We start from the raw sequence: 26,818 nt of genomic DNA, 5'->3' as shown, positions 1-26,818 counted from the left end.
TTCGTTGCTTCTACAACTAACGGAGTCGACGGGTTGGCTATGTCCTACAGCAAATGCAAAAAGCGCAGCGGCAAAACCAAGCGTGGCAAACAGGCATCCAGTTTGCGACCTTATTCCAAGTTCAAATGGAAGTATGTACCATGTACCCAAGTGCTGATAGCATCACCATGAAGAATCCATTCATCTTGTCCGATTAACCGCCGTTAGTGCCATATAACACAAATCTTTTCTAGATGAAACGCCACGTCCTAACTCCCTCAGAGCATGAAAAGAAATTCCTAACCAAGGCGTTCTACAGTGTGTGCGACGACGTGCCTTCGGAACGGTTGGAAGGGCTCAGCACGAGCTAGCTATTAGTACAGGAATATGAGCAGCTGGAGGCCTGCGGAAGTCAAAGACACTACAACGCCGTCGAATGGCTAACAGATGCGATCTGTTGAGTCCGGCGGAAAATTAGATAAGGAGCTCGTCTTAGAAGGGAACTGCTGCATTTCTTCCTCGGTGTTTAACATGCAACTACTGCTAGAAGAAAATCAGTCGCAAAATAAACATCTTTCGTTAAAGAAAAGGAGATGTGGTAGTTCAGCATACCGCTGAGTAGGCGGTGTGTTTAGAAAGATCATTAGTAATATAACTGTCAAGAGAGAAACACCACACTACTGATTCCTTTTCAATCCTTGCCTGGACCGGTGCCTTCGATTATGGAAAAAAAAACTGTTAACACAGTAAGCATTGAATTTGTATCCCCTCAATAAATCATTCTTTGTTAGTCACTACACCTGGTCAGGTCAGAAGCTTTTCATTCTATCCGGTTATGGGCCCAGGATAGCTCTTACCGACTGGTGTAGCCTAGCAACCGGACAAACAACAAGCCGAAACGTGAAAACTTTTTTTTCCTCAAGAAGTCTGCAAGATTTTTTCATCTGAAGTATGTCCGTGAGAAGATCTGGAGAAGAATTGCTGCTGTATTTCTTCCTCGGTGTTTGATAGGAAACCAGTCGCAAAATAAACATCTTTCGTTGAAGAAAAGGAGATGTGGTAGTTTAACAGACCGCTGAGTTGACGGTGTGTTGGAACGATCATTATTAGTAGAACTTGTGAATACTCGATAAGCGTAGAGGAAATCACCCAGCGCCTGTCGCGCGTTACCACGTCTTACCTTGTCCGAAGCTGCGAGTCGAGTGTGAGGATAAGATGGCAATTGCTTGCGCCGTTGAGCGGATGTGAATGGCAGGGATGCCAGGTGAAATTTTCAAATATCTTCACAAGGCGCGCTAAAATGTCTTCACATGTCTTCACACCCCATATTGTGGCTTTAGTATAAAATTAATGTTAGAAGTCAAAATTTATGCCATGTTCTTACTTGGCTTTATATGAAGGAATATACCGTGAGGTCATCCAGCAATAATGCATGGTTCTCTCCAGAATTTCCAAGGCAATTTTAAGGAGTTTTCCCGAAAATTCCCAAACAAGTTCTTCGGATTTATTTTCACAAGTTCCCAAAACATCCGAGAATTTTTCTAGGAATTCCTTCGCAAATTCCTAGGAAATTCTCCCAGGTAGTCCTCGCGAATACCTTCAGAAGATCCCTGGGAATTCATCATGGAGATTCTCGGGAATTCACCCAAATCATCTTCGGAAACTCCCCCAAGTGGTCCTCGAGAATTCCCGCAGGAGTTCCTCGCGAATTCCTGCAGAAGATCCTCAGCAAATTCTCCTGCAGATCCTCGGCAGTTCCTACAAAATATGATCAGGAACTCCTCCAGGAGATCCTCAGGAATTCTGCCAGAAGTTCCTCGAAAACTCCTCTAGGAGTTCCACCGGAATTCTTTCACAAGTTTCCCGAGAATTACTTCGGAGTTGAGTTTCCCGAGAATTCTCCCAGGAATTCTTCTACAAATTCCTCCAGGAGTTCCTCGGAAAATTCTACAGGAGTTTCTCGACAATTCCTCCAGGGGGGATGACTTCGTACAATGAGTACACTCTAATGGTAAGCGTTCCACCTGCTACCGCCTTAAGTTGTTCGCTCTTCCCCGGAGGCTCGGGCCCTGGCTAGTGCATAGACTACCCGTTGGGCTCAAGCTCCTGGATGGGGAGGGGGAGCCAACTCAACTAGCTGTTAAGGAATCCCTCCAGGAGTTCTTCGGGAATTACTCAAGGAGGTCTTAGGAAATTCCTCCACGAGATCTTCGGGAGCTTCTCTAGGAGTTCAAAGGAGATTCCTCCAAGAGCTCTTTAGGCATTCCAACAGGAGATCCTCGGGAATTCCTCCAGAATATCCTCGAAAAACCTTTCAGGAGTTTCTCGAGAATTCATCCAGGAGATCCTTGGAGATCCTCCAGGAAGTCCTCGGCAATCCTTACAGAAATTACTTGGATATTTCTGTAGGAGTTCTTCGGGATTTTTCCAGAAGTTTATCGGGAATTCCTCCAGAATCTCATCGGGAATCCTTTCATGAATTCCTTGAAAAGTTTGTCGAGAAATCCTCCTGTAGATTCTCAGCAAATCCTCCAGGAATTCATCAGAAATTCCTCCAGGCAATCTTCGGGAAATCTTATAGAATTCCTTCTGAAGATCCTTGAGAATTTTTCTAAAAGTTCCTAGGGATTTCCTCTATGAGTTTGGCAAGAATTCCTTCAGAAGTTTCCCGAGAATTCTCTAAGCGCTCCTTGGCATTTCTTCCAGAAGTTCCGCGGAAATTCGTCCAGGAATTCCTTGACAATTCTTCCAGGAGTTCCTCGGAAATTCCTACAGGAGTTTCTTGGGAATTTCTCTAGGATTTCATCAGGAATTCCTCTAGAAGGTCGAATCGAATCGTAATCGAATCGAATCAAGAATTCTTGCAGGAGTTTCGGGAATTTGTGCAGAAGGACCTCGGGAGTTCCTCCACGAAATTCTTGTAAATTCCTTCAGGAGTGGCTCGGGAACTTCCCCCCAGAGCTCCTCAGTAATTCTTCCAGGAGTTCCACGAGAGTTTCTCCAGGAGATCCTCCAGAACTCCTTCAGAAGATCATCGAAATCATCGAAAAATCCTCCAGGAGTTTGTCGGAAATTCGCTCAGACGATCCATGAAGGACATCGACGAGAATCCTCAACAATTCCTCCAGGAGTTTCTTTAGAATTCATTCAAGGATCCTCAGGGGTCCCTTTAAGAGATCCTCCGGAATTTCTAGGAGTTCTTCGGAAATTCTTGCAGGAGTTCCTCGGGAATTTCTCCAGAAGTTCATCGAAAATTCCTTCAGGAATTCCTTAAAAAGTTTCTCGGGAAATCCTTCAGGAGTTCCTTGGGAATTCTTCTTGGGATTCCTCGGCAATATTCAGAGCAGTTACATGCTTCTCGGGAATCCCTCAAAGAATTCCACGTGCAGTTCTTCACAGTTTCTTGAAGTTCTTTTCCGGCAGTTCCTCGGGATTTCCTCATAGTCCCCAGAAAACCTACTTCAGGAGTTTTCTGAGAATTCCCGATGATTTCCTGGAGGTATTCATAGGTATATCTAGATGAATTTCTGATAAACTCCTGAAACATTTCCCGAGAATCTTCTGGTAGAATTCTCGAGAAAATGCTAGAGGGATTCTCGATGAACTTCTGGAGGAATTCCCAGGAGTTCCTAGAGAAATTTTCGAAAAAAACTCCTTTGAGAATTATCAAGAAATTCCTGCAGGAATTTCTGAGACTCCTAGAGGTATTCTCCTGGAGAGGCATACCCGAGAATCTCTTGAAGAATTTCCGAGCAACTAGAGGATAAATTCCCAAGGAACTCTGAAAGAATACCCGAGTAACTCCTAGACGAATCCCCAAAAAACTCCTGGGAAAAATTCCGATGAACTCCAGGAGGAATGGCCAAGTACACCTAGAAGAACTCCGAGGAATGCATGGACCAATTTTCCAATGAATTTTCTAGCAATTCCTATGGGAGTTCTAGAGGATCTCATAGGGAAACTCTCAAGGAATTCCTGAGGGACTCCTGAAGAAGTAGATGGCAAATTCCTAGAAAAATTCCCGAGGAACATCTGGAGAAAATTCCGAGGAATTCATACAGAACTTCCCGAGGAACTCCTGTAGGAATTCCTGAGGAACTCTTAAAAACATTCTCAAGAAACACCTAAAGGAAATCTTGAATAACTTGAAGATATATTCCAGAGAAACTCCTGGTAAAAATCCCGTGAAACTTCTGGGAGAATTTCCGAGGAACTCTTGGAGGATTAACTGAGGAACCCAAAGAGGAATTCCCGAGGAACTTGTAGAGGAATTTCCAAGGAGCTCCACAGGAATTCCCTAGGAACTTCTAGGAACTTCTGGAGGAATTCCCGAGAAACTCCTGGAAGAATTTCCGAGGAAGTGGTACAGCAATTACCGAGGAACTCCTAAAATAGTTCTCTAGGAACACCTAAAGGAATTCTCGAGGAACTTCTGAAGGAATTCCCGAGCAACTCCCGGTGAAATTCCCGAGGAACTCCAGGATGAATTCCCGAGGAAGTACTGGAGAAATTTTCGAGAAAGGATTTCTAGAGGAACTCCTGGAGGAATTTTCGAGAAACTGCTGAAAGAATTCCCAATGCAATTCTCGAGGAACACCTTATTCCCGAAGAACTTCAGGTTGAATTCCTTAGGAACTCCTGTAGGAATTTCCGAGGCTATACTGAAAAAAAAATCGGCAAACTCCTGAAAGATTTCCCAAGGAACTGAAAGAATTCCTGAGGTACTCCAGTGAAATATCCGAGGAGCACCTGGAAGAGTTCCTGAGAAAATTTTGAAGGTATTCCTGATGGAATCCTGAAGAAATTCCCATGGAACTTCTAGAGAGATTCTCGAGGGACTATTGGAGAAATCTTAAATTGCTTGGACAAATCTTCTTGTTTAAAATTAATACAAAGTTCTGTGCAGAATTTGCGAAAAAAAGCCTTGCTGATATTCTAGAAGCAATGGAGATTTTGAAAAATTTGAGAATACCCAGTTGTATTCCCAGAGGAATTCTGTTGATGAAAATTTTATTCTCTATGAACAATTGCTGATGAAAAATTAATTCAATAATTCAGCATATTTCCTAAAATGTCCATAAAGTGGTGGTCATCTAATTTGTTTCGTATTTTAACTAAAAACTGCTTCAAAATTTCCGCCAATATGAAGACCGAAAAATTAGAAATTTGTAAATTTAAGGTTTAAAATTTTATCTACAAAATTAAATCGTATTTCATCTGAAATTATTCCAAGATTTGAATCAATGGTTTAGATTAACAACATAAATAAATATTATTTTTCAGCTTTCAAAATCCTTCAAAATTCTTCACAAAATTTGAAATGTCTTCCATATGTCTTCACAAAAATAAATGTCTTCACAGAACTTTAAATGTCTTCAATTTGAAGATATGTCTTCACATCTGGCATCCCTGGTGAATGGATATCACCAACACACTGACAGTGCTGATCGCCGGGCGAACAGAGGAGAGATGTAGCTTGTTTTCGCCCGTGTTAAGCATCTGTTACACTTTATTATTTATGGGCAAAACAGCCCTACACAGAACTGTCAAGAGAGAAACACCACAAGAGGTATAATTATAGCTTTGTTCAAAATGCCCGGACAGCCAAAGAAGCTTGGCACAGCCTTCAGACCGCTCTCCAGGACAGCGGGAAATATCGGAAGATCAGCCTGCTGCAAAAGTTGATGCGGTTGGAACTCGAGGACTGTTCTTCCGCGGAGGAGAACGTGGATGAAATTTTGACCACAAGCCAGAACTTGTGATGAAAGGATTTTCGCAAGTGAATGGAGTGGACTACAGCGAGACGTATTCTCCCGTTGACCGCTATGCTACCATTCGACACCTCCTTGCGCTGGCCGTGCAGCTGAATCTCATTGTTGTCCAGATGGACGCTGTTACGGCGTTCCTCCAAGGTGATCTGGACGGTGAGGAGATATACATGGAGCAACCGGAGGAAAGCCGAGCCCAGGAAGATATGCCGACTGAACAAGGCCTCAAACAGGCCAGCAGAGCTTGGAAGCTGGACCAGAAGCTAAAGCGGGTGGGACTGAAGCGCTCGAAGTACGGCACATGCGTGTATTATAGGATGGAAAGTGGCAAGATCATCATCATGGCGGTCTACGTTGACGACTTTTTTTGTTCTCCGACGATCAAGATATGGTCGACGATGTGAAGCAGCAGTTGTGCGACGAATTCCGGATGAAGCACCGTGTTACCAGAACCGACGATGCTGTTTCCATCGACCATAAGCGGTACATCGAGAAATTTCTCGAGAAATTCAATATCGTATATTGCAATCCAGTATCGCTGGCTGCAAACCAGCGGTTGTTGAAGGTAATGAGCCCACGAAATGAGGGGAAACGTGAAAGGATGATGGAAGTTCTTTTTCGCTCATTGGGGATCTTCACACAGTGCACAAGGCCATGCATCAGTTACGCGGTAAGCGTGGTAAGTTCGTTCTGAAGCGATGCCTTCCACACTGGACAGCGGCCAAGAGGATTTTGCGATGTAAGCAGTGCAAGCTGACTTACAGTAAAGATGCGGATCCAGCGTTTTCTGGATACTGCGACGCCGACTGGGCGAACAATCCGGAGACGAGGCAATCTGTCAGCGGTTACGTATTCCTGGAGTTCCAGAAGACATGCAACTGTTGCTTTATCGAGTTTACTCTACTATCAGGTTATGGGCCGTAGTACGAGTAACCATAGAAACGGCCGATCAACAAGTCGAAGATTTTTCTTACACTCAAGATTTAGAAGATCTTTCAAGACAGAAGAAACAATACCAGTCGTTCCGGAGAACGCGGACGCGGAAGATCAACCTGCTACGCAAACTGCCACGTTTGAAATTAGAAGATTGTTCGTCGGTGGAAGAGTAATTTGACGAGATAATGTCCGCAAGCCACATGGAATCGGGTTCAAGTTGGAAGACGAGTGGCTTTCGCTGATCCTGCTCATGGGTTTACCGAGGCCATGATCATCGGGTTCGACGCCTCTGGAGTCCAATTAACGGCAGATGTAGTCAAGTCTAAGATCCTGCAAGATGTGACTTGCGAAAGAGATGAAAGATTTGGACATTCTGCCGGAGCGTTGCTGTTACGCAACAGACAAGGCAACAAGAAGCAGAAGCCAAACGGTAGGCCATTTCGCATCTGATTGCCCACAGAAGTCGAAGGTCGTCGGAGGCTCTGGCCGTCACACAAGCAGGTGACGTTACTGGTACTGCATACGTCGGTATAGCAGAAGGAGAGCTGGATCCCGGATTCTGGAGCAGGACGCAACATGTGTCGATCGCAGTCAGCCCTGGAAGTTTGAAGCTTACCGCTAGTGCAGAAGGTGCGTACACTGATCTCGATATCACTAACGTTTTATGCGTTCCAGATCTCGCATGTCTGCGAGCGAGATTTGGAAGAAACAGTATTGAGTCATGTTTACCTCCAAAGCGTGTGAAGTTGAACACGAGTCAACAGGCAACGTCATTGCCACAGCAAAGAGAAGATACAGACCTGATCTTTTTGAGCAGAATGAAACGTTCCTTGCACAACCGTGTGGCAATCTAGAACCCTAGAACTGTGGCATCGGCGATTGGTGCATCTCAACATCGACAGCGTATCGAAATCCACGGATCGACGATGCGGAGCTGTGTGCCAAATCGAGTAGAGCTCGGGCGAAGGATGTGCTGTGTGGACCGATGGAGAAGTCATCGCACGGCGGCAACAAGTACTGGATCACTTTCATCGACGATGCTATCAAACTGACATTTGCGTACTTCCTGAAATCCGAAACCGATGCATTCAGTGCATTTCAAGAATTCAAGGCCCGCGTTGAAAAAAAAAAAATAGGAAATACAATCAAATGCTTGAGAACTGATAATGGATTGAAGTAGGTGAAATTACCTATTCTCGGCCGTTTTGTTCTCTTCGTCTAAGGGGCTTTTTTGCAACCTATTGAACTCAGAGTTGGTCTCAAATCCTTCCCAACTAAGCTGAATTATATAGCCAAGTTTTAGGCAATTTGGCTGACAAAAACCCCCCATGACGAAGAGAACAAACCTGCCGATAATACCTGTGTGATAGTGAATCCACATTATCCTATCACCCGGTGTCAGCAGCACTGCAAACCACTGATGAACCAACATCTACAATTAAAAAGGAAAAACAAAACGATCAAGTCAGCCTTGCTTCGCAAACGTCTAACAAAACATCAGTCATCTCTGGGACGCACCCCGTTTGCCAGCAACAGATTCAAGCTGCACATTTGGCGATCCTGCCAGGTTTTTCACTGTAAAATGTTCCTATTTCAGCGGAACCAGTTGTTCGTTGGCAAGCGGGGTGGTGTTCACAGAGAAATGTAATTGGAAGTGTGCGAATAGTGTCGAAATCTCGTTTGAAAGAAGAGTCACTTTTTTGGTGGTAGTGATATGTTAGTGAAAACTAAGGCAACTGCTTGTGTAACTCGTAAGAATCAGCTGTGAAGAAACTTGTAAAAAAAAAAAACATGTGAAAGGCATGCCTGTAAAAGAGTTTTAATTCTTCCATTCTGACTACTATTTGTTGGTGTGATTGGTTAAACGGGGTAAGTTATTTTGAAATGTGCTTACTAGCCCAGAAAAAAAACAAGTATCAATGGCAAATTGTGTTCGTGTTTTCATGCTTTAACGGGCATGTTTGACGTTACCATGTGTCGTCATTCGAGCAACAAAGCAAAACGGTTGTGGTGCGTAAGTCGTGCTCTAGCGACAGCTTGCTTTGATGCGTATTTTTGTGATTCGCAAATAAAATATTTAAAAAAAGGAATAGAATGTGAGTAAGCATGGCATTACTCATCGTTGACCGTCACGCGTAACCAATAATATATTTTGTTGAATCATCCAGCTCGTGAGTGTTGCGGGTTATGGGCATTTTTGAACGATTGACTGTAGTACCCATAGGACATGTTAATGAAATGTTTCAAACATTGAACCTAGCAGAGTTGGGAATCGTGAGGGTCAACTGCCTTGCAAATTGCAAAGTTTTACGGTAGCTTACAGCTTTTGCATTGTAGCATAGATTTTGATGCGCTTGAGAGGCGGTTTGATAATAGTTTTCCGAGTAAAATTATCCGTATTAACTCCCGAGATTTTCTTCAATGGTAATGAGTGAGTGCTGGTGGCAATGCCCACGCAAGAAGTACGTCAGTGTGCAGTGCTTTCAGTGCCCTGCCATATTCTCCAGTTATTGTTGGAATTTGCCGCAATTGAACAAAAAAAAAAGAAATAAGTTGCTAGTATGTATTTTTAGCTTATCGACCACCTTATTCCCAATTAGCGCTCTTATTTGTCGAGGCCTTTTACATGAAAACAAAAATGATATGAAAAAAATAGCCCTTTTACTGTCGCAAGATGAAATGCATATTTGTGACCGTCATCTTGTTCTTTCGCAATGGCATCATGACGGAGACTTTAATTTTGTTTTGAAGCGGGTTTTGGGTAGTAATTGTGTTTTACACATAGTGGGCATATATTCTTGATTTAAACGATACAAATAGTAACAGGGTTTGTCAGTACGCTGGTGAATGTCATGTTTAAAGCCTCGTTACGCTTCATAAAGTCCGAAACATGACCAATCTTTACGAAGGTCTGACGCTTCGTGTTGTGATTAACGCTTTACAATACTGTCTCCTGAGTCAGTGCTACTAATGGCAGCTAGAAAATTCAGCTCTGAAACTTCAAAATGTTCGGCTTGTGCAAATATATTGATTGCTGCCTGTTTAATTACAGTCTAAAGAGGAATTATTCAAGTTTTGTATAGCCCTGAGAGTCTACGTAATAACTGGCGAACTTCAATAAAATTGATAATTGACTGACAAAAAAAATCGTCATCGTTACCTAATCCCTCCTTGGACGCATTTTTCTGCATGAAACTTTTCATGGTAGCAGATGTTGTTTTAAACAGCCAAGTGAAAATGGTTGAAAGCGTTCGGTGTATCGTGAATATTGTGATTAATGCCAACTCTGAATGTGAGTTGACAGTAGCATTCCAAGGAAAAGATTTTCTCGTTCACATATTGCAAAAGCGTAAAATGTCAGGATTTTCTGTGTTGTAGTTATGCGGATTCACCCAAGTTTTTTTTATTCTGTATTCCATGTAGTGCAATTTAAGTATGAGCTCGTTTGAAAAAAGGATGAATTTTGTAGATGTGGCCTTTTTCATTCCCAGTTGTTCACTTGTCAGGATCACAAATCAAATGATTTGATGATTTTGTTTGTTTTTCACGAGGATGTGTCTTCATGTTTTCGTTCACAGGTCTGGGCGTGGCAAGGCGTTGAAAATATTGCAAAAGTGATCGGACAGCGGTACCCCTTTGATTTACACGCAAACCATAGTTACAGCATCTCAAACTTGGCCATTTTGTATGAAAATCGGCGTTTGTCCGATCAATTATGCACCACAGTGTACATCCTTGGAGGTGCATCATACAGCTCAGTGGAGCTAGGTATAACTGGTACGTAAATATGATGAGAGGCCTGACCTGCACACTTAATTTATAGTGCCGAATCTCATACGTAAATCGAGATTTGCACAGCTGAGTAGTCAGTTAAATGTTTTCATGAGATCTCAGTTAATAAATGCCGAGAATCAGTATAAGGGGCTGTCCATAAACCACGTGGTCCAGGGGGGGGGGGGGGGTATTGTATGGACAAATGACCACGCGAGGGGGGGGGGTGGTTGAAAAGTCCCAAAGAAATGACCACGTGGTTTATGGACGGCCCCTAACATGCCTCGTTGCCAAGCAACCTACTAGTTTGTTAGCTGAGTCTCGGTTAAAATTCAGAAACCGAGATCCGCACAGCCGAGCTCGGTGAATGAAAATTAGTGTGTGGTAACGATATCAGTCAGTGCCTGCGGAGTGGAACAAGCAATCTCGCCCTTGTTTTATTTTCAACAGGTTATGAGCAGAGAGTAAAAAAATCGAAGATTGAAAATGAAGATTGACATTCTCTTTTTTTCATTCGTTTTTGGCCACATTCATTGTCAGCTGAATGCCTCTCTTTTTTCATTCAATTCTCTGTCACGAATATTTTTTTGCACGTCGTAAAACGTCCTATTTCTGTTAACAGACGCACAATCCGAGTTAATTGACAAATAGAGCACATAATTAATATTCTAATTAACTACTATACACAAGTTTTGAGGTGATTGGAAGTATAATCGGGAGTTACGGTCCAGTTTTATTTCTCAATGAAAATTGTCAGTGACAGAAAAATGAATGAATAGGTGAAAAATTTATTCACCAAAATGAATTTTATTTTGATCCCTCAGTTGAGAATTTTCAAAATTCACGTTGAATTTCACTCATTGAAAATTAAAATTTTAAACTCTGGTTATGAGCCCAGGAACGCCCTGATGATGGTTCGGGAAACGTCGGATCTGAGTATGTGATGAGGACGAGTGTTGGATTGTAGGCATATTCTGGTATCGATATCAGTCAGTGCCTGGGATTAGGCAACAAAGCCACACTTGCTGTTTTTATTTCCAACAAATATAGGACAGTTTGGACGACTCTGAATGTTCCAAAGGTTTATAATAATATCAAGTAGATGTCAGGTTGGTTTAGTAACTGCGGTTGATTATGCAACGTTACTCAGTATACACTCAAACCTCCATTTAGGTAGGATCCATTTAGGTAAAATCTATTTAGGTCCCTCCATTTAGGTAACGTTACCTAAATGGAATTTGATTGTGTTCAGATCAGTTGGAGTACTTGAGACTAGGTATAAGGCTGGTTTACGGGAAAGAAGTAGTGTGTGGTGTTAAGGGTATATGGGGGAGAGGAGGAGGGACGCAATGTTGAGATACGCCCCCTAAACCCAAACCCATTACCTAAATGGAGGTTTTGGTGTAACAGATATGGCTACTGCTACTAGTGTAAACCTAAAGTTTTGAACTCCAAGGTAATTTGGCTGACCTGGAATAGCCCTATAATGTCTATGAATGACCTCGTAGATTTCAAGAGCTTGACGGATCCCAGTAGATTATGTAATGCTATTATTTATGGCGAAAACACATACAATTATTCTTGTAGATTCAAATGACCTTTTGCAATTCGGCACTATAAAATTAATTTTATACCGTAAAGTAACCCCTTGCAGTCAGTTTACTGGCAACTCTGTTAGCTTCGCAAGTGTTCTGGAAATCAGCTCCCAAATTTTTCGGATTTTTCGCGGTGAAAGTGCATCCTAATTTTGCGAGTGATTAAAGTGCATAAGTCCGAAGTGCTAAGAATTACTTCTTTTATGTGAGTAATCAACAAAATTGCAAATTGTGTGCTAAAATAGCAGTTTTAGTTTCTTGCGGTTTCGACTAATGAGACGGAACAATATAAGTGTGCAGTGTGTGTGGAAGACAAAGCCCAACTTGCATACAAGTTATGCTACCATCTGTATGGAAAGTGAGGTGGTGTGAATAACAATCCAGATAAAAAAAAAAATCAAGTGGCGAAAAAGTGCAACACATATCCCACAAGTACCGAAATTTGCTGGGCTGCCGTTTTGATACGATTAAAACCTAAAAGCAATTTAACGGCAAAATAAATCCGTTCGGGTGTCTTTGCCTTCTCAGTGCTTCTCGGTTCACTTGTATGAACTGCGGGGGGAACTGTTGAAATTCAATACGTGAGAGTAACACACTCACAATGCCGGTGGTGTGTATACACCGCAAACAAAGCAAAATTGCAGTCCTCGGGGGAGATTGGGGATAAATGCTTCTTACATAAATACTCAACTGTTTGTTAATTTTTTATTATTATTTTTTTTGTGTGTGATCTAATCCAAATTTAAGTGTTATTCTACTTACAGAAATTATTATTGTGTTATTTAATCTTCCTTTTTCTTCTCTTTATTATACCTAAATTACTAATTGACGTTTGTTGCTTATATTTCGTGCTAGTTATTTTTATTTATTTATTTATTTTTATTATTTTTTTTATTGTTATTTATTGAAGCTTTTATCGTGCAATCGTCCTATTTTTTATGTTCTAGCGATATCATGAGTGGATCAAAGATGGAGATTGATAGAGAAAATGAGGAAGATGATTTGCAACTCCAAAGCAAATCAACACCCTCCGTCTCCTCATCCATCCTCAACACCGATAACGATGGCGCCGATAATGATGATAGCTACGATGATGATGACGACTACGAAGATGGAATCAACGTCACCCTGCTATCCTCTCCGCCATCAATTCCGGTCCCCCTAAACCCTGAGGTGCAATTAAATACCTCTACACAGGAAATTAAGAGGACAACTAAAATTAAACTAAGAAGAGCGGGTCAAAAACGCTTCAAGAGGCTCGTCGAGAGTGGGTATAGCCGAAAAGATGCTCATCTTTTGGCTTTAATACCATCTAACGATTCATCCAAGCGCCAAAGAAATACGGACTTGAATGGATCAAATACCAGCGGCAATCCAACGCCAGCTAAAATTGCGCGCAACAACGGAGGTGCCCATAAACCTCAGGTGACCAGCAGCAATGTGCAAAACCGGCTTGACGCGGCTAGATCGGGACTTCCTATACCCCAAAAGGGATTTGAAGGCAAGATCAAGCCATCATACCGGGATGTCACGAATTATGTAAAGCTGGGGGTACTCCCAAAAGGATACCCCGATATAGAGCTTTCAACTGAACAACTGACTGCTATTCAGAAAGATATATGGAAAAAAGTGGCAGGCCAACGTAAAGAGTTACTTAAACCTAAATTTGGCAATTGTGTGCTCAAGTCAGGCTATTTAATCATCGTTTGCAAAAATCAAGAAACTGCAGACTGGTTAAAAAGCATTATTCCTTCAGTTAATCCCTGGGCAGGGGCGGAGCTTTTAGCGGTGGAAGAAAAGGATATCCCCCGTCCAGAGATACTTATTGGTTTCTTTCCATTGAGTGCAGAAGACTCCAACGAAGAGATTCTGGCTCTATTAGAGAGCCAAAATGATGGGTTGGCTGTCGATACGTGGAGGGTACTCCAACGTAACGTTAAAAACCAACATGTTGAACTAGTTTTCACAGTTGACGGAGGATCTCTGAACTCCATCAAAAAAAGTGATTTTAGTTTGGACTTCAAATTCGGATATGCTAACCTCAGGAAAAAATATCAAAAGAGGAATGAGGAAGGCAGTAGTGAAAGACCAGAGCTACGGGATGGTTGTGATTCTCACAAGACCCATACAAGTACTGGAGATGGCATAATGGTCGTAGATCAAAGTGCTCAAATCCCAGGACCCAGTGGTGTTAAGAGAGCACAAAAAATCCCTAAAAACTCTGGCCACGCTACAAGTATCGGTATCGAAAAAAATACAAACACAACGAAAAACGAAGAATCAGCACTAGGATACAGAGACCTGAAAATCCAAGGAGCGAAGTGTTCAAGTAAAGGTAGCCGCAGAACCAATGTTGGGGCAGCATTAAATCCCCGACTAAGCGGTGAACCAGATCAAATTCAACCCTAAAAATATAAAATTCGTCCAAGTGAACCTTCACCATGCAAAGGGAGCAACCGCTATACTTTGTAAAAGGTTCACTGAGAGCAAACTGGATGTTGCCTTCATCCAGGAGCCGTGGGCAAATAAGAGTAGGATACTAGGAATTCCTACAACTTCTGGTAAGTTGATTTACGATAATGGGCAGCTCGTTCCAAGAGCTGCAATTTTAGTAAAGGGAAATTTAAAAATAGTTCCAATTACAGAATTCATAAATAAGGACATCGTTGCAGTTATGTTGGAGGTACCAACAACTCACGGGAAAACAGAAATTTGCATTGCATCTACTTATTTTCCTGGAGACCTGGGAGAGGTGCCTCCACCAGAAGTAGCGGCGTTTGTCAAATACTGCAGACGGCAAAATAAGGCATTTATAATAGGATGTGATGCAAATGCCCATCACACTGTATGGGGAAGCACGGACATCAACTACAGAGGTGAGTACCTTTTAGAATATATTTCCAACAATAACATAGATGTATGCAACAGAGGAAATGTCCCAACTTTTATGAATATTAATAGAGGAGAAGTTCTTGATTTAACTTTGTGTAGTCCAACTATCACAGATAAGATCAAAAATTGGCATGTGTCAGACGAAATATCGTTATCTGATCACAAGCAAATATTGTTTGAATATGATGCTGGTCAACAACTCATACAAACCATTAGAGATCCCAGAAAGACAAACTGGGATATGTATAATATAGAGCTAGCAGCACTGGATAGCACGTTAGCAATTAACACAAACACTATTGAATCGTTTGAGGAAACCTCAAAACAATTTTCAAATTTGATTATGCGTGCATTTAATAAGAGTTGCGCCGTCAAGGAACAGTCTACAAATAGAGATGTACCATGGTGGAACAACAAATTACAAAAACTTCGTAAAAAGACCAGGAAACTCTTTAACTGGGCGAAACGAACACAACAGTGGGCTCAATATAAAGAAACCCTCACTTCTTATAATAAAGAAATACGAAGATCGCAAAGGATACACTGGAGGCATACATGTGAAAACATTGAAAATACTCCTGCAACCGCAAGGTTGCAAAAAATCCTTGCTAAAGATCACTCTAATGGGCTGGGTACTTTAAAGAAAGAAGATGGTTCTTTCACTACAACTGCTAATGAAACTTTAGAACTAATGATGAGAACTCACTTCCCCTATTCTATTATTAATTCAAATGAAGACCAAAGTACATCTGCATTAGGAACTGGCATCTGTAATACCAGGACGATCAGTCATACAACAATGAATGAAACGACTGGGCAAGAAAGATCCAGGACAAATGCCTCTACCTTGGCCGAAAAAATTTTCAATGTGAATTCACGATTGACACCTTTGAACCCTTCAAATCGCCAGGTAGAGATGGAATTTTTCCTGTACTACTGCAGAAGGGTAAGGCGATTTTAACACCCATATTAACAAAACTTTTTCAAACAAGTTTAGCATTAGGCTACATTCCAGAAGATTGGCGAAAAGTGCGGGTAACTTTTATCCCAAAGGCAAATAAAAAGGATAAAACCTCACCAAAATCCTTCAGGCCGATAAGCTTATCGTCAGTTCTGCTTAAAACTATGGAAAAAATTATTGATGAATACGTAAAATCATCATATATGGCCAAAATTCCTCTCAGCAAATATCAGTTTGCATGTCTCTCTCTCTCTTCTTGGCGTAACGTCCTCACTGGGACAAAGCCTGCTTCTCAGCTTAGTGTTCTATGAGCACTTCCACAGTTATTAACTGAGAGCTTCCTCTGCCAATGACCATTTTGCATATGTATATCGTGTGGCAGGCACGAAGATACTCTATGCCCAAGGAAGTCAAGGAAATTTCCTTTACGAAAAGATCCTGGACCGACCGGGAATCGAACCCGTCACCCTCAGCATGGTCATGCTGAATACCCGTGCGTTTACCGCCTCGGCTATATGGGCCCTGCAATGTCCTGCAGTTTGCATGTCAGGAAGGCAAATCATCAGTAACAGCGTTACATGCAGTTGTTACAAAACTAGAAAGATCTTTGGGAGCAAAAGAAATTTCACTTGCGGCTTTCCTTGACATTGAGGGAGCATTTAACAACTCATCTCATAACTCAATGATATCTGCAATGACAAATCGTAATTTTGACAAATGCATCATAGATTGGGTTAGCGAGATGTTATCTAAGAGAGAGATATCAGCAAACCTTGGAAACTCTTTTATTAGTATTAAAGCAGTAAAAGGGTGCCCACAAGAAGGCGTACTATCACCTCTATTGTGGTCTTTAATAGTTGATGATCTTCTCAAAAATTTAGAATCTCAGGGATTCGAAGTTATTGGCTTCGCAGACGATATAGTCATATTAGTTCGAGGCAAATATGATTGTATCGTCACTAGCAGAATGCAAAGTGCTTTAAATTTTGTCTCTTCGTGGTGTGATAGGGAAGGACTAAACATAAACCCTTCTAAAACCACTATTGTACCATTCACGCGAAAGAGAAAATATGTAATAAAAGATATTATATTGAAAGGTACACTTCTGGAACTTTCACATACAGTTAAATACCTTGGGGTATACCTTGACAGCAAGCTAAGCTGGAACTTTCATCTAGAGCAAGCAATTACCAAAGCGACAAATGCTCTATGGATAAGTAAAAGAACTTTTGGTAGGCTATGGGGATTAAAGCCAAAAATGATCCATTGGATCTATACGGCAATTGTGAGACCCAGGGTAACCTACGCTTCATTGGTATGGTGGAGAAAAACTGAAGAAAAAGGGGCTCAAAAAAAGCTAGAAAAGCTTCAGAGATTAGCAACTTTTTCAATAACTGGTGCAATGAGGAGTACACCAACCAAAGCATTGGATGCTTTGCTTTGCTTGCTACCATTGCATCAATTTCTGCAACTAGAAGCTGAAAAGTGTGCGCTAAGGATCAAGAGATCTGTGAACCTCTTGGAAGGTGACCTTATTGGGCATCTCAGTATTCTTAAACAATTTAACGTTAATCCCTTGATTTTGAATAATGGAGATTGGATGGAGAAAAAATACAATTTCAATTGTTCATTTCGAGTGATTGACACATCCCGGGATTGATCTTCCCAAAGATTTTGATCTTTGAACAGCATGCTTTCTAAGAAGAGGATCTTAAAAAACAGTACTTGTTTTGTTATCCTGAAAAAAAAAGGCAGCGCATACATATTTTGTGATCTGCACATGACTTAGATTTTGTTGGAACGCCTTTTTTTTTTCATCTAATGAAGTTGCATGAAGTTGGTTCAGATACTGATACCATAACTAATAACATTGAATGAAATAGTAGCGATAGAGTTGTTCTTTTTAAAATGCAATGACATGTTCACAGCACAACGTGTCCGGATGACCGCACCCTAGTCCACGGCGTAACCGGATGACCGCACCCTTAGTCCACAGCGAGTCCGGATGACCGCACCCTAGTTCACAGCGTGTTCGGATGACCGCACCCTCAGTCCACAGCGTGTCCGGATGACCGCACCCTATAGTCCACAGCGTGTCCGGATGACCGCACCCTAGTCCACAGCGTGTCCGGATGACCGCACTCTTGTAATTGTCTCATGGCGACAATAACAAAAAAATAGTCCACAGCGTGTCCGGATGACTGCACCTTTTTAATTGTCTCATGGCGACAATAACAAAATAATAGTCCACAGCGTGTCCGGATGACCGCACCCTTGTAATTGTCTCATGGCGGCAATAACAAAAGAATAGTCCACAGCGTGTCCGGATGACCGCACCCTTGTAATTGTCTCATGGCGACAATAACAAAAGAATAGTCCACAGCGTGTCCGGATGACCGCACTCTTGTAATTGTCTCATGGCGACAATAACAAAAGAATAGTCCACAGCGTGTCCGGATGACCGCACCCTAGTCCACAGCGTGTCCGGATGACCGCACTCTTGTAATTGTCTCATGGCGACAATAACAAAAGAATAGTCCACAGCGCGTCCGGATGACCGCACCTTTGTAATTGTCTCGTAGCGACAATAACAAAAAAATAGTCCACAGCGTGTCCGGATGACCGCACCTTTTTAATTGTCTCATGGCGACAATAACAAAATAATAGTCCACAGCGTGTCCGGATGACCGCACCCTTGTAATTGTCTCATGGCGACAATAACAAAAGAATAGTCCACAGCGTGTCCGGATGACCGCACCCTAGTCCACAGCGTGTCCGGATGACCGCACTCTTGTAATTGTCTCATGGCGACAATAACAAAAGAATAGTCCACAGCGCGTCCGGATGACCGCACCTTTGTAATTGTCTCGTAGCGACAATAACAAAAAAATAGTCCACAGCGTGTCCGGATGACCGCACCTTTTTAATTGTCTCATGGCGACAATAACAAAATAATAGTCCACAGCGTGTCCGGATGACCGCACCCTTGTAATTGTCTCATGGCGACAATAACAAAAGAATAGTCCACAGCGTGTCCGGATGACCGCACCCTAGACCACAGCGCGTCCGGATGACTGCACCCTTGTAATTGTCTCGTAGCGACAATAACAAAAGAATAGCCCACAGCGTGTCCGGATGACCGCACCTTTTTAATTGTCTCATGGCGACAATAACAAAATAATAGTCCACAGCGTGTCCGGATGACCGCACCCTTGTAATTGTCTCATGGCGACAATAACAAAAGAATAGTCCACAGCGTGTCCGGATGACCGCACCCTTGTAATTGTCTCGTAGCGACAATAACAAAATAATAGTCCACAGCGTGTCCGGATGACCGCACCCTTGTAATTGTCTCATGGCGACAATAACAAAAGAATAGTCCACAGCGTGTCCGGATAACCGCACTCTTGTAATTGTCTCATGGCGACAATAACAAAAGAATAGTCCACAGCGTGTCCGGATGACCGCACCCTAGACCACAGCGCGTCCGGATGACCGCACCTTTGTAATTGTCTCGTAGCGACAATAACAAAAAAATAGTCCACAGCGTGTCCGGATGACCGCACCTTTTTAATTGTCTCATGGCGACAATAACAAAATAATAGTCCACAGCGTGTCCGGATGACCGCACCCTTGTAATTGTCTCATGGCGACAATAACAAAAGAATAGTCCACAGCGTGTCCGGATGACCGCACTCTTGTAATTGTCTCATGGCGACAATAACAAAAGAATAGTCCACAGCGTGTCCGGATGACCGCACCCTAGACCACAGCGCGTCCGGATGACCGCACCTTTGTAATTGTCTCGTAGCGACAATAACAAAAGAATAGCCCACAGCGTGTCCGGATGACCGCACCTTTTTAATTGTCTCATGGCGACAATAACAAAAGAATAGTCCACAGCGTGTCCGGATGACCGCACCCTTGTAATTGTCTCATGGCGACAATAACAAAAGAATAGTCCACAGCGTGTCCGGATGACCGCACCCTTGTAATTGTCTCTTGGCAAAAATAATTAAAAAAAAATAGTCCACAGCGTGTCCGGATGACCGCACTCTTGTGATTGTCTCTTGGCGACAATGAAAAAAAAACGTCGACAGCGTATCCGGACCGCACCCTTGAAATTGTATCTTGGCGAAAAAAGGAATAGGCCCACAGCGCGTCCGGATGACCGCACCCTTGAAATTGTCTCTTGGAGACAAGAAAAAAAGTCTCTTGGCGACTAAAAATAAAGTTTAAGACGTCCAGATGCTCGCGCATTAGCACTAAATAATGAAAGCGAAAGCAGTTTTCACTACATCTGGTTGTACACAACTTTGATTAAACAAGATTTTTTTGGAGAAAATTATAGCCTCGATACATACATAAGGAAATATACAGAGGAATTGTGACGGTTTTTTTTTGTTTCACGGCGTATAAGATACTATCGCGTGTTCTGTTCAACAGACTGAGACCATTTGAGGAGTCCTTTGTCGGCGAATTCATCTATATATATAAAAATGAGTTTGAAGTCCCTTTGAGGCAACAAAACTCAAGCACGGCTAAACCGATCAGGATGACTCTTGCACGGTTCGGTTTGTATTCGTGGTGGCTGTGTTTATATGTACAAAAAGCTACGAAAATCAGCTAGAAAAGTAACAAAATTGAAAAAGAACTGATTTTCTATGAGCTGGAAAGGAAATCAACACGACCGAAATGAAATCAATCTAGAGTGCGGTGCTATTTTGAGCTCAACAGTTGTCAAACCACCACAAGACGGCAAGACAAAGTTTGCCGGGACAGCTAGTCCCTAATAAAAATGTATTATACATAGGCGATTGGGTGAATGATTGTATTATTCTGTGTATGGTCAAGATCAGTGCTGCAATTTTTCGACAGGCCTTTATGATAGCGATATTTTGCTTGTTTCATTTTCTTCGATTTGGTTTTCCTGTGAATGTTGCTTTCCGATCAGCAACATAGGTCGAAATGAAATAGGTACTCACACTCGCACGCAGCGTGCTGAAAGCGAGAGCTGACAGGGCTAAATTTCCATTCAATTTTCTGTAGTTGAGTGTTTTCACCTGTGGTAGCGTATAGGGCACTCACTCTCACAAGCCACCACTTGAGACGAATGGCCTGTCAGCATGAGTAGTGTGTGGATGGTTGGAAATTTACCTTGTTGGGTCGCTCACGAATGGAGCTCTCGGACTCTGTCAGTTCTCACATCGAGGAACTGAAAACGATCACCGCAATCATTCATTTTCGGCTGAAAAATATTGATTGATTTGTCTTTATTAAAGAGACTTTCAGCCCTTGGCTGGTTCGTCTCCATCCTAAATGGCTGAAAAATAGGCATTGACACTGATATTTAGCAGGCCTGGTCAAGATGATAGCCCGAAAGGGTTGTTAAGCACGTAGTATCATATTTTTCTATGAGGGATGTTTTCTATCAACTGCGTAGGAAAATGCATTTCAACATGGCTAAATATACATTAGTATAGTCTCTAAGTAAAACTGCATGGATTTTCTCCTAAATATATCGAAATAAATAGATGTGACAAACTAAAGGAGGGCGTACTGCTTGATCAAGTGTTCAGAAATGATAGAGCAGTTAAAGTGGAATTGAATGACTGGAATAACAATGAATATGATTTTTCAAAGGATTTGTTTGTCTTTTTTTATCTAAAATTTTAGCAATTCGCACTGAATACCAAACAATGCTTAAGGAATGACAAATCAATGTGTAGTTACCAATACGATTATATATGATGTTTATTTTGATTACTGTTGTAAATATTTGTTGAATTATTTATTCGTTTTATTAGTTTTTCGTTAAGAGTTTGTCTCAGAGCTACCAACGGAGCCATTTTTTTCAATCGTTAGTGTTTCTGCTTGGAGTCTTGTCTAGCGCATGTAAGTTGCAGTCTCAACTTCATAGTTCATGATCGGGCAAGTTGTATCGAAGTGTGAGTTCATGTAGGCCAAAATTTTAGCTTCCAATTAAACTCAAAGTGCAGTTGTTACATTGGAATCAAATTAGGCAAGGCAGTGGATCCAGGATTTTATTTTTTATTTTTATTACCGATAGTTTGATGCATCGTAATAAATATCTGTTATGAAAGTTGAAAAAAAAACTCATCGGAAGTATGAATATGGCCCCATTTTTAAGTACAAATTTAGCAGTTGAGGGCATCTTTATCTTTCTTACGAATACGTTCGTTCTTATATGGAAGAGGAAGAACAAGTCTGCAATGACGCTATCTGTTTGAACAATAGCGACTGTATCAGTAGTTTTTAAGCATCATGTTTTTTACGTGTTAATTGTGTATGCCAAATACATGCGTATGGCATTGTTAGCATTTGTTTAAAATGATACGGTTGTACTGTAATCTGCTCTCAAAGGATTGGGATTTAGTGCAGTGAAGGTTATTTACGAGAAAAGGCAATAAAGAAAGCAAATACTATTGTGTTGAAGATATTTTTTCTCAATGAATTTTCTCCCCTACAAGAATATAAAACGTTTAAATTCCATGAAAAAGGGTGGATGTGTGATGAGTTGAAAAATATTAAATATCAATATGCCCTTTTCATTTTCATTCCTGAGAAGAGGGTGGATGTGTGATAGTGAATCCACATTATCCTATCACCCGGTGTGAGCAGCACTGCAAACCACTGATGAACCAACATCTACAATTAAAAAGGAAAAACAAAACGATCAAGTCAGCCTTGCTTCGCAAACGTCTAACAAAACATCAGTCATCTCTGGGACGCACCCCGTTTGCCAGCAACAGATTCAAGCTGCACAATACCCATTGTCACCCTATGTAGGCCAGCAGTTCCAAAATTTTCTTAAGAAAAGCGTTAAAAGGACGAAAAGGGACGCAAAATCCATTCCTTGCGTTCTGGTTGGCTACGCGGAATATACCAAGGGATACAGAGTGTCTGATCCGGTGACAATGCAAGTTTTCGTTAGCAGGGACATCATAAAACTATCGGAGGTCTGCCAAGCCAGCCATGCTGAAGTGAAAGTATCACCGTACTGCAAAGATGCCGGTGGGATCTTGCAGAGTGACTCGGTTCAGACTAACCCAGCTGAGGTCGTTGAAGTCATGGATATGGAACTGGAGCCGGATGCAGTTGAAGATTTGAAAGCAAATTGTTTGGGGAAAGAAGCAGTACAACCATCTGTGCTACCGGCATCCAACTCGGGACTGGGGTTATCCTACTCCGAGGCGCAACGAGAGGGAGCGCCATCGACCAGACAAGTATTCTGATTATAAGGTCACATACAGTGTCCAGCCTCAGAAACTTGTCTCTTCACAGGATTGTGGCAGCCGAATGCGACGATGCCAGCAGCTTTTAAGAAGCATCGCGCTCCCGTCATATCCCAAAGATGAAGATGTTGGTCTGGTTTCTGAGCACAATGACTGGGACACAAATCTGTGACCAACAGCAAACTTTCCGAGGCATGTTGTCCACAGAATCGAGACGAGACAGAGACCGTTGAAGACCTGATGGTGATCGGTGGATTGCCGCTATGGAAAGCGAGATCCGTGCGTTGAGTGACAACTGCGCCTGGCCAACCTAGCTCCGGGACGAAAGGCGTTGAGGAACAACTCACTGTGTCTTCAACATCAAGACGAACACAGATGGTTCCATCGAACGGTAGAAGGCACGACTGGTGATCAAGGGCTATTCGCATGTCAAAGGAGTGGACTGCCAGGACACGTATTCTCCCGTCGTCCATTATGCAGTAGTGCGTTGCATCATTGCTTTGCATTAGCGGCGAAGCTGGACCTCGAAGTGCAACTAATGGACGCGGGGACTGCGTTCCCACAGGCCAGATTCATGGAGAAGCCATAAGGATTTCTCGACGACAGGGCACCAACGAAAGTCTGCAAGCTGCAGAAAGTTCTATACGGCCTGAAGCAGAGCAGCAGAATGTGTAACAGGAAGTTGGACACGAAGCTCAAGCAGATGGGGGTTTATGCGGTCGAAGTTCGATTATAGCCATATACATACGTGGCCGATTCCCTCATTTTTTTGAAGGATCGGCGGGTAGTGGCCAGTATTAAGCAACAGCTAAGCCCCGAGTTCGAAATAAAGGACTTGGGGCCAGTTAAACAGGTGTTAGGGCTTCGGGTGACCAGGTCGGACGGCGTCGTGGCAATTGACCTGGAACACTATATCGACCAGCTGTTGAAGAAGTTCAACTTGATCGATTCTAATATTGCTCCTACTCCCCTCGATGTGAACCAGCGGCTTACAAAGGAAATGTGTCCTACAAATGAAGAAGAAGAATAAGAAGAAGACGAAAAGATGAAAGGTGTACCATTCCGAGAGCTACTCGATGGACTTCAAATCGTTGCGCAGTGTTCAAGATCGGACATCAGCCATGCGGTAAGTTTGGTCAGCAGTTATTGCAGTAATCGTGATCCTGAAAAGCTTGCGCACACACGAGTCGGGACAGCTCTTCTAACCGATCAGCCGAGTTTACTCTGTGATATCACTTATCCTTACGAACAACGAGCGCTGAGAGGAGATTTAGAAGTAGTAACTGACGAACAAGTTCAAAATGCAGGACTTGAGAACAGGATGTCGGAGTTCAACGGAAACAACTTAGCTTAGTACAAATCTGAACTTTATTTCTTTACTAAACATACCTAAACCTTCTTAATCCGCGAGTTAAGACAATCAATTTCCTTGCCCAACTCGTCCAGCTTCTTAAGTATCTGCTTCTGGGTATCCTCGATGGCCTTCCACTGAACGCCGGACGTTCGCGGGCCATTGAACTGACTGGCACGGTTGGCGGCCGTCGTCAGGTAGGGATTCTCCGAAACGGTCCGATTTTTACAGTTCCGGAAACGCTGCCTCCGAAGGGTGACTTGGGCGTCCTCGTCCACAAACTCCTGGAATGCCCGCAGGTTCCGGTAGGTTTGTTTCCGCTTGATCGATTGGTTTCGCTCGCGGCGCTCGGCCACCAACTTGTAGATTGAGGTGATGAGCTCCTTGGGGATCTGGAAGATGGAAGTTGAGTCAAATTCATGCTCAGGTCACGATGTTCTACTAGCTCAACATTGTGCTTGTAAATATCTGGACGAATCACAAAGAATTAAAACTCTTCTAAGAGTTCTAAAACCTCTAATACCTAAAATGTCTACCTAAGATTCATTGGGTTATCTTTCAGAACTTACAAACAAGTCCTCATAGCTTGCAAGAGGAGTCCACAGAAGTTAGATAATAAATCCTCAGAATTTGCCAGAAAACTCAAAAGGAAAGACAAGTCGTCGGAACTTGGCAGATAACGTTTCAGAAATCACAAAACAAATCCTCGGAAGTTTGTAGACTGAATCTCCAAACTTGCCAGATAAGACTTCAAAACGTTCCAGGCAAGGCCTGTGGATTCGGTAGACAAGTCCTCGAAACCTAAATAACAAGTCTTCAAAATATGACATGCAAGGCCTATCAAACAAGTCCTCAGAACCTGCCAGACAAGTCCTCAGAAAATCCTCAGATGAACCATCGGCACATAATAGACAAGTCCTCGGATCTTGTTAGACAATTCTTAGAAATCTGACTAACGAGGTTCCAGAACTTGGATGCTAGATCGGGTAAGTCCTTCAAATAACAAATAAGTCCCGGAAGTTTGTAGAAAAGTCTTAAGGCCTAGTCAGATAAGTCCTTGGGATTTGTTAGACTAGTCCTTGAAACCTTGCAAACACAACAGCTTAACAGCCAAGGTTTCAAAACTTATCAAATAAGTCCTCAGAATCTGCCCGACAAGTCTTCGGAATTGCACAGACAAGTTCTGGGAATGCATCAGACGAATCCTCGGAACTTGTCAGACTAGTGTTAGACAAGTTTTCAGATGATGATTAACCTGGGCTTGTTAGGGGAATATCTGTAAATAAAAAGAAAATCGCGTTAAGTACTGTTCCTTTGAATTCCACTAAGAATTTGCATCCTTTGACGCTTTGACAGATACGTATTTCGACCTCAACTGTAAGGTCGTCTTCAGTGTCTTGACTTGACTCGAGTCGAGTCAAGTACAAGACACTGAAGACGACCTTACAGTTGAGGTCGAAATACGTATCTGTCAAAGGATGCAAATTCTTAGTGGAATTCAAAGGAACAGTACTTAACGCGATTTTCTTTTTATTTAAGTTTTCAGAATTTCCCAGATAAGTCCAGAACTTCTAGCACGATGTTCTCGGGAATAACTGAGAAATCATCGACAAAGCCTTGAATATCTGAAGACCATGAAGTATCAAAACTCACCCGCTTCTCCCGAGGATCATTCGGCTTCACCCGAAAGTGCAACCGCAGCCGAGACGTCTTCAGCAAAGCGATCTTCTGGAATATGACCCACAGCCGAATCGGGGCCTTGCGTAGAATCCTCGAGAACATCAGTCCCTCGAGCCGTGAAATCAGCTCCGCCTGCCGGGACAACCGGTCCAACCCGGCCGACTGTTGCAGCCCTTGGATATCGCTGACGGCCAAACCGACCAGCAGATTGGTCAGGATTACCGTCACCAGCAGTACAAATGCCAGGAACATCCCGTGGGCCGTCCCCGGATATAGGATCTTGATGTTCTCTCCGTAGAAGATGTCTTCGAACTCCAGTTCGCCGGCCATCATGACGATGGTTTTGAGCAGACCGCGGAGGATCCGCTTGAACGAGATGTAGTTCGGGAAGAGGACGCAGAAGCTCAACCCGAAGGCCACCAGCAGGCAGCAGTAGGCCATCAGGAACTTGGAGAAGTTGACCGCCACGGTGGTGAACATCTGGACGTAGAGGCCGAACACCGGGAATCGTCCGACGAGCATCATCAGCTCGAGCCAGGCCAGGAAGATCACGATCGCCGCCACGTGATGCTGCCAGGTCGGCACGTCGCTGATCTCCCCGGATGGGTTTTGCTGGAATGGAACGGAGA

The 26,818-nt window shown here is 42.7% G+C and overlaps 3 protein-coding genes across 4 annotated transcripts in view; 2 read left to right on the top strand and 1 right to left on the bottom strand.

Moving 5' to 3' along the window:
• Positions 1-26,818, top strand: part of LOC109431185 (ubiquinone biosynthesis monooxygenase COQ6, mitochondrial) — a 104,713-nt gene that overhangs the window by 1,751 nt on the left and 76,144 nt on the right. The window lies entirely within an intron of this gene.
• LOC134284826 (uncharacterized) lies at positions 10,753-17,233 on the top strand. The gene is made up of 2 exons (XM_062844150.1): positions 10,753-12,254; positions 12,997-17,233. The coding sequence occupies exon 2, from the start codon at positions 13,004-13,006 to the stop codon at positions 14,456-14,458; it is 1,455 nt and encodes a 484-aa protein (XP_062700134.1). The 5' UTR covers positions 10,753-12,254; positions 12,997-13,003; the 3' UTR covers positions 14,459-17,233.
• Positions 24,509-26,818, bottom strand: part of LOC109431184 (transient receptor potential channel pyrexia) — a 31,317-nt gene continuing 29,007 nt past the window's right edge. The window contains exons 5-6 of the mRNA XM_029854863.2: positions 26,163-26,801; positions 24,509-24,901 (exon numbers count right to left, since the gene is read on the bottom strand). Coding sequence (XP_029710723.2) covers positions 24,548-24,901; positions 26,163-26,801 — 993 coding nt within the window. The 3' untranslated portion in view covers positions 24,509-24,547. The remainder of the gene's footprint in view (positions 24,902-26,162; positions 26,802-26,818) is intronic.

The sequence above is a fragment of the Aedes albopictus genome, chromosome 1, assembly GCF_035046485.1.
Source record: "Aedes albopictus strain Foshan chromosome 1, AalbF5, whole genome shotgun sequence".
In the NCBI taxonomy this organism is placed as follows: domain Eukaryota; kingdom Metazoa; phylum Arthropoda; class Insecta; order Diptera; family Culicidae; genus Aedes; species Aedes albopictus.
This window is presented reverse-complemented; position numbering and strand designations above follow the sequence as displayed.

Bases quoted from the DNA above. Each gene is read 5' to 3' on its own strand.
- LOC134284826 (XM_062844150.1), top strand. From the start codon at position 13,004: ATGAGTGGATCAAAGATGGAGATTGATAGAGAAAATGAGGAAGATGAT.